General features: G+C 40.9%; 1 protein-coding gene across 1 annotated transcript in view; it reads right to left on the bottom strand.

Moving 5' to 3' along the window:
- The window catches only part of ACAT1 (acetyl-CoA acetyltransferase 1), a gene marked incomplete at its 5' end in the record, with an annotated part of 12,005 nt that extends 5,727 nt beyond the window's left edge, over positions 1-6,278 (bottom strand). Inside the window, 5 exons of the mRNA XM_009069391.1 lie at positions 110-253; positions 2,676-2,776; positions 4,185-4,280; positions 5,190-5,307; positions 6,138-6,278. Of these exons, the coding sequence (XP_009067639.1) occupies positions 110-253; positions 2,676-2,776; positions 4,185-4,280; positions 5,190-5,307; positions 6,138-6,278 (600 nt within the window). The remainder of the gene's footprint in view (positions 1-109; positions 254-2,675; positions 2,777-4,184; positions 4,281-5,189; positions 5,308-6,137) is intronic.
- Between the last annotated feature and the right edge of the window lie 1,061 nt (positions 6,279-7,339).

Here is a 7,339-nt window from a genome sequence, read left to right as displayed (position 1 = left end):
CCCCTCATTTCTGGGCTTGCTAGATAAAGCAGTTTCATAATACTGATAAGCTCTTCAGAGCTGCCTCAGGTCTGTGGCTGATACGTTAGTACTGTGCAGGAATATTTACCATATGGATATGGTTATAAGCATCTGTCAGTCCATCTTTTACTATCAGGTCTTCCAGCTTCACTCCTCCATAAGGTGTTGACCCTCTGCTCATCGTGTCGGGCACATTAGACATGCTCTCCATTCCACCAGCAACCATTACATCCTGCCCGAGGGAAAAAAGCTAAAATTACTAATAATGCAGTGTGTTCTCTATGACTTCTGGTAGGAACAGATACTAGCAAAAGCTTAAGCATTGGAGCTTGTACCTCTGAGGAGTCTTAGAGAAAGAGAGAAAAAAACCCCACCTTTATGTGTTTAAAAACCAAACACAGGAACAACTGAAGACAGTTAATTCACCCTGGCAGAACAACTGGACTCCTCTCTCATATGCAGCTTAGAAAGCCGCAAGACAAATCAATCTCTTGCACTTTTACTTCAAAACTTTCTGAGATCAAATTACAAACTTTACTTTTAAGAAATTTTTTTCCCCTATAAGTTTCTCATTTTTCTTCTTTATTCCCAGCTCCATCTCCCTATGGAACGAGTAACAGTTAGAATCTAAGAGACCAAAATGAAGAGACAGATTTACAAGCACCTGCAGTTTTACATAATATTGTTTCACCTTACTATATAAAGAGAGATGTCTTATAATATGATTTATCATCTGATAAGGCCACACACACACAAAAGAGAGATTACCAATTAATTATTACTTGCCTTGAATTAAGTTGGATCATCATGGGCATTTATAAGTTAGTATATTTTTGAGCTGAAACAAAGCTAGCAGGAAACCTACAAAAAGCTATAGGGATCATAACTACCTACTGTTTGTCAGGCTACAGCCCCCAAACCCCTCAGGATGTGAAGAACAGACACAGTTGTGTTTAATGGATAAATGTAAAAAATCCACATGCACAGCAGTGCGAGGCCTTGGGAGTTCAATAGTGTTGTTAACATAAAATAAACAACATTTTACATCAACACAGCAATAAGAAAAACATTATTTATTTTTTTGGTTTCTTTAAATTAAGACTCGGAGAAATAATAGTTTGGTTTGGAACAGATCATAAACTAGATCCAGAAACAGTGACATGAAGCAATAAAAGAAAGAAGGTTGGAGACAAAACTGTAAAGACAGCTAAATTAGAAAGGCAGCTAAGATATGGAAGCAGCAGAAGGGCAGAGGAACAGGAGTCCCTGGCATTCCAATCCCATAAAGTGAAAGACCCAGAGAGAGAGCCAACACAATTGTTCATACAACAGTGTACACTGGCTGCAGCCACTGGGAACCATCACTGACTGTCATACCACAGACACCTCGCAGTCTGCAGCCAGGAGCAACAAATACCAAACCCCCATGATTTATGGCTCTAAGAGACTAGCAGCAGGCTGAGACTGGCAGCACAGCCTGTATGATTAACCCAGCTGAAAACTCCAGTCCTCCTCAGAGCCCCTGGCCTGCATCTGTCAAACAACCAACTGCACAACTGCTCGTGAAGTCATTGGATGTAAATCACCAAACCCAAATGTAGCTGTTTACACAGACATGCTGGGCCTGGTTCAAAGTCTGGTGACAAGACTTCCACCGACTTCAGTAGGCACTGGACAAAGTGCCATCCCCTGCACGGCAAGGCCAAAGCAGTAAAGCAGTTGCTTAACTCCAACTACAGTTTATTTTCACAGAAGGGACAACAAAACTTAAATATTTTACTTTTGTTCCAAGCACATGAAGAAAAAAGTACTTCCCACTTATGAGCCACTTTGTAAGCCAAAAATACATACTGAACTGATTTTTTCACTTCAGAGAAGGAAAGATGCTGCCAAAGTGCTTTGAGTATGGAATTAAAAACAAAACTGAAACGTCTGTCTTCACACTCACACTCCTCCCACATTCTCTGCTGCACAGCATTTAACAGCTTACTGAAGGTGGTGTATGTTCCTATCCTACCATCAAGTGAAAGTATTTTTTCCCACTGTATAGAAATTCATGGAACACAGTGGACAGATGAGTGATTTCCCTCCATTTGGCTCTTTAATGAAAAATCTTATTCAGCAACAATAGATTCTGCTTCTATTAAAACAATTTAAAAAATCTTGAAACATCTTTAGTGTACTTGGAAACAACACGGTTTTAATATGCACATTCAATTCATTTAAGTGTTAAAAGTGTCTGAAAATCAGGTCACCAAAAACTAATTCTATAAAAACTTCTTAAGTTTTTCAAAACAGAAAGCTTGAAAATTCCTTTAATTATATTTTGGGGCCTGGAGCGGTAGGTGGGGTTAGGGTAGAGCAGTAAAGAGAGGTTGTAAATACTCCACCAAAAAAAAAAGAATCCACCTTATTTGCTCAGCTCTAAAAACACATCTGACAATTTTCCAACTACAATATTTACCTTTTTTTTTCCTGTTTTAAACCAAAGCACATTTAAATGACTATAAATTTAAGGCTCCAGAAACAAAATGAAACCTTACTAATTTGCTCTATTATTCCAAGCCAAAACACAATCCCAAAGCATTGGTAGGACAGGATCTATAACAGCAATGGTGTGTTTCTTGCCTAAAACAGCACTGAAATTCACATACCTGACTCCCACACATCAGGCTCTGTGCTGCCATCATGATGGATTTCATTCCTGACGCGCAGACTTTATTGACAGTTGTAGTAGGAGTGGAGATTGCTAGACCTGAGTCAAAAGAAGTTGTTTGTATAACTCTATTATTTAAAGGGTAGGCTAACAATTTATCAGCATTTTAGCAATATTTCATATGGGACCAATGTTTATCCAAGCCCAGGATGTGCAGCTTGCACTATTTAGCCTGCCAGGACAATTTATCTACCCTTATTCATAGTTACTGTCCTTCTTGGGGACTCTTGTTGTTTCTTCCCTTCCAACCACAGACTTGTGATAAGGGAGCAAGCAAGCAAAGAATCTGAGAAACAGGAGGTCGAGGAAGCAACTCTAGAACTATTCCTCCTCCCAGAAGTCCCATCCTTGCCTCCAAGCAGCATCCAAGACTGAAAATGCATAAACAAGCTGGAGAACTTAGTCAATGGCAACAAGACAGACCTCAGAAGTACAGAGACCTTAAAGACATGCAATACTGAACAAGACCAGAAGTGCCAGGGATCAGTGTCAGCATCATTCAGCTTGGCTCAAGACCTCTGCATCACTGCAGCTGCTAGCCTAGGCTGGCTCTCATGTGTTATGGCTCTGCTTACCAGCACATCACCTCCATACCAGCAGTGAGATGGAAAAGACAGTTAGGGGAAATTCTTTACTGTGCAGGTGGTAAGGCACCAGAACACGCTGCCCAGAGAAGCTGTGGATGTCCCATCCCTGGAAGTGTCCAAGGCCAGGTTGGATGGGGCTTTGAGCCACTTGGTCTAGTGGAAGGTGTGCCTGTTCATAGCAGGGGCCTTGGAACTAGAGGATCTTTTTGGGCCCTTTCAACCCAAACCATTCTGACTCCATGAAAGAAAAGAGCCATATTGACCCCTCTGCCTCTCATGGAAGCAGTTCCTTCTCTCTCAAGAAAGTACAGGGATAGAGACAAGAAAGTATGCAGCTCTTCTCTAACCCACAGACTTTCCTAGAGACATGGTGAAGTATGGAATCCCATCCCCACAGCCAGAGGGAAATAGTTCCTGCACCCCAGTAACATCCATGATGCAGTTACCACTACAGAGTGACAGCTACAAGTGACAGCTCCAGACTCCATGGGATGATGAGTGTAATGAGGTACCTGTATTTGCAGTTCAAGGAAACTCATTGGTCCCTTATCCGGAAAGACTTGAAAGTAATGATATGTTGAAGAAATGAGTTTTTTGTGAAAGATTCACAGCAGTATCCATCATTAGTGTAAGTGCTGTGGAATCAGCAGCCTGGTCTCCAGTACTGTTCTGCAAACACTGGGTAGTAACATCCCACTCACATGAGTACAACAAACACCCTTCACCCACCAGAGGGATAAAAGCATACACAGACTGCCTTGGGACAAGGCTGGGCACACTCTGCTTTCACTCATAGCTCAATAGGTTCAGTCTACAGAAAGACAGAAAACCTTTATCCCCAGTATCAAGAGAATGAATACCTGCACCCAAGACTGCCTGTCTTGCAGGAGCTTGTCCTTGTCCAGCCTGCAAGACATTACCCATATAAGCCTCTTTCACTTCTTCTGCAGGGATACCTACAAAACAAAATTGTTTCCATTCAGGATCCGTGGCACAGAAAACATAACTCCCTTTAACAAAAGTTCCCATTGATGCTTTCTATTAAAGACTGATTAATTTGCCACATGTGACCCATGTGCTAACAGTGCACAGGTCTGTGGGTGCATCCCACATCTCTACCCTTATATTCATGGAAAATGGTGAACTGGTGTCTGCCACAGAAAAGACTTCCCTTGTTACCCTGCAGAACAAACTACAGTTAGCTAACTAAAACATTTCCAAGTCTCACGAGTCACCTGAGCAGCTCAGTTTCTAAGGATGGTTAAATGCACAGAACTCTCTACCTGCCCCAATTAGGTCTACAGACACAGCTTAGTTTGTTTAAGAAGGGCAAGCCAAGGCCACAGCAAGCTGTAACCAGAGAGAAGAGTCCTGCTCTCCCACTGCATCTCTTGTAAGAGCCCTGGTGTTCAGGCCCTTGTAACATGTGTTTCAAGTAGTCAAATTTGTAGAAAATTAACACTTCTCTCTCCTAAAAAGACTTTTTAGCTAGTTTGAATGCATCAACAGACTCACAAGGGTGTCCTACAAGCATACATGCCCATGTAAAAAATGAGCAGGGAAAGGAAAGGTTCCAGCAACAAATAGCCTTTGCATCAGCTTATATGTGCCACAAAACCACAGAAAAACAATTAGCATGTTCAGTCAGGTTTGGATTAGCAGAGATATCTCTAGGTAATACTCAGATTGAAACAAGGCCCAACAATCAGCTTCACTTCAACAGCATTTGCAGATCGACTTAAGAGTGCCACAGGAGCACAAAATCCCAGGACATTTTGTGTATCAAGCAATTGAAAAGACACAGACTGATACTGTTCTGAGCCACGTGAGCTTTTCTTTGTCACAGAAAAAACAGTTGCACATACCTGCTCTGTCAATTGCTCCTTTAATTGCAATGGAACCAAGTTTATTGGCTGGCAATGATGAAAGAGATCCTTGGAAAGATCCAATCGGTGTCCTTACAGCACTTGCTATCACCACCTCCTAAGTGGAGAAACATGGAGCAAATGTCACAGTCTCTCCCACAATTGTGCACATACACCAGTATTGTTTAAATGTACCCACTTTTATTCCTTCGTTGACGTCAGAGCTTCTCTTTTATCCTGAAAGTGTTTCAGAGCACTAAAATAATCTTCAATAATGCATGCAGTATGGGGAATAAATTTAAGGAGACCAATGTGCAGCTGCAGGACTATAATCTTGGGCTCACAGAGTCGTGGTGGGATGGCTCACACAGCTGGAGTGCTGCCATGCAGGGACATGGGGTCTTTGGGAAGAACATGCCAAGAAGAAAAGGGGGTGAAGGTGTGTGCTGTGCTGCCCTTTATGCAACGGAACAGCTGGAGTGCATTTTGCTCAGCCCTGGGATGGATTTACAAGAATCCCAAAGGTGGGAACTGAACAAAGTTGGTTAATGCTCAAGGATTAATTCGTGGCAATTGACTTCAGTGATAGTAACATACTAGTCTTCATCTTTTATGCTGTAACAGCAAGTTGAGGGATAACATATAAATAATTCCTAAGGGATTAGCTGACATGAGCTGTCTTTCCTAATTATGGGTAGAGAGTTGCTTGAAGCTTAAGTTTGCTGACACACTTCTAATTTTGTCCCAGACCATCAAACAACTAGCAAATGAAAATGAAAAAGGAAAACTGACTTTTATTCCATATTTTGCAACAAAGTGTGACTTGGCCACAAGTCACATTGTCTTCGATGCAGATTTTTTTTTGGGATAACTTCTACAAAACTTGAGTGATTAAGAAACAAATTTAAAATGGTGATTTATTACAGTCAGATAGTACTTCATACTTACATTTAAAGTACGCTGTGATGCATAGCCACGGCTTGTATATTTCAAAGTCTGAAACAAGAAAGTCCCCATAATTTCATATATGGAAAGCCAATACCCTGATGGCACTGGTTCCACAAAAGTCATTATTTCAAAAAATAACACCTAAGAAACACCAAAAAAATCATAACATGCCTTTTGAAAGGCCTATAGTCTAGCACAGTCTCACCACAACATCTGTGATAAAGCTTTTCCTGCACAATAAACTAACACTCCTTTAAAAACAAAACCCAGTTAATTAATTTTGAGTCTGTTGTGTACACCTTTAGCATATGTCTAAACCAGGAGTGAGTGATGCTACCCTGAAGAAGTTTACTAGTCCCTCTGTCTGCTTCCCTGGACTTTGGTTCATTCATTTCCATCATTAACCTGTCTGATTTTTAAACAGCCTCAGTTTGCATCTACAGCTTCATTCCACTGGTGTTTCCTGAACAAAAGCAAGGACAACAAATTCAGAATGCTGCTCTAAAATATGATGATAAAACCAAAACCAAGAAAAGGAAAAGGGATTACCTGAGCAGGCTAATTCACCAACTACTAGCTTCACCTAATTAAGCAGTATAAAGAAGCAAAATTACAACTGTAGAAAGTGTTTCATATATTAACGGAATGATATTTCAATTGGTGGTTTAAGCCACTTTCTGGGCCATTTCCTGAGACAACCTTTCAGCACACTGGGAACCTCTGGTCATTACTGAATTACAGCTAAATAAATACTAATTAAAACCAGCTATGTAAGGACACCACAAGAACAGCATCACTTTTATAAATCAGATAATGCCTTCTGGTGTTGTGTCTGCAACATGAACATTTAGCCTGTTTCTCTCTGCATTTGACAACCTTCAGCTAGCAAAAGACAGATTTTCTTTCAACCTACTGTTTTCAATTAGGCTTTTTCATTTGTGTTGTGTCTTGCTTGAGGGGTTTGGTTTGGGTTCCCCCCCAACTCAGGTTGTAGCAGCCAACAGAAAGTTTTAAATGAAACTCCACTTAAGAATGAATTATGTCTCTCCAAGGGCTTTCAGTGAGAAAAGTGTCCAAAAAACCCAAAACGAAACAAAACAAAACAAAGACCCAACCTAGCAAAATAACATACCCTCACTGGACTAAAGGCTGAAATTTACCTTAGCAGTTAACAGGACAAACCATGCAATAGTCTACTGGCA

The sequence above is a fragment of the Acanthisitta chloris genome, unplaced genomic scaffold, assembly GCF_000695815.1.
Source record: "Acanthisitta chloris isolate BGI_N310 unplaced genomic scaffold, ASM69581v1 scaffold37372, whole genome shotgun sequence".
NCBI classification, from domain to species: Eukaryota; Metazoa; Chordata; class Aves; order Passeriformes; family Acanthisittidae; genus Acanthisitta; species Acanthisitta chloris.
This window is presented reverse-complemented; position numbering and strand designations above follow the sequence as displayed.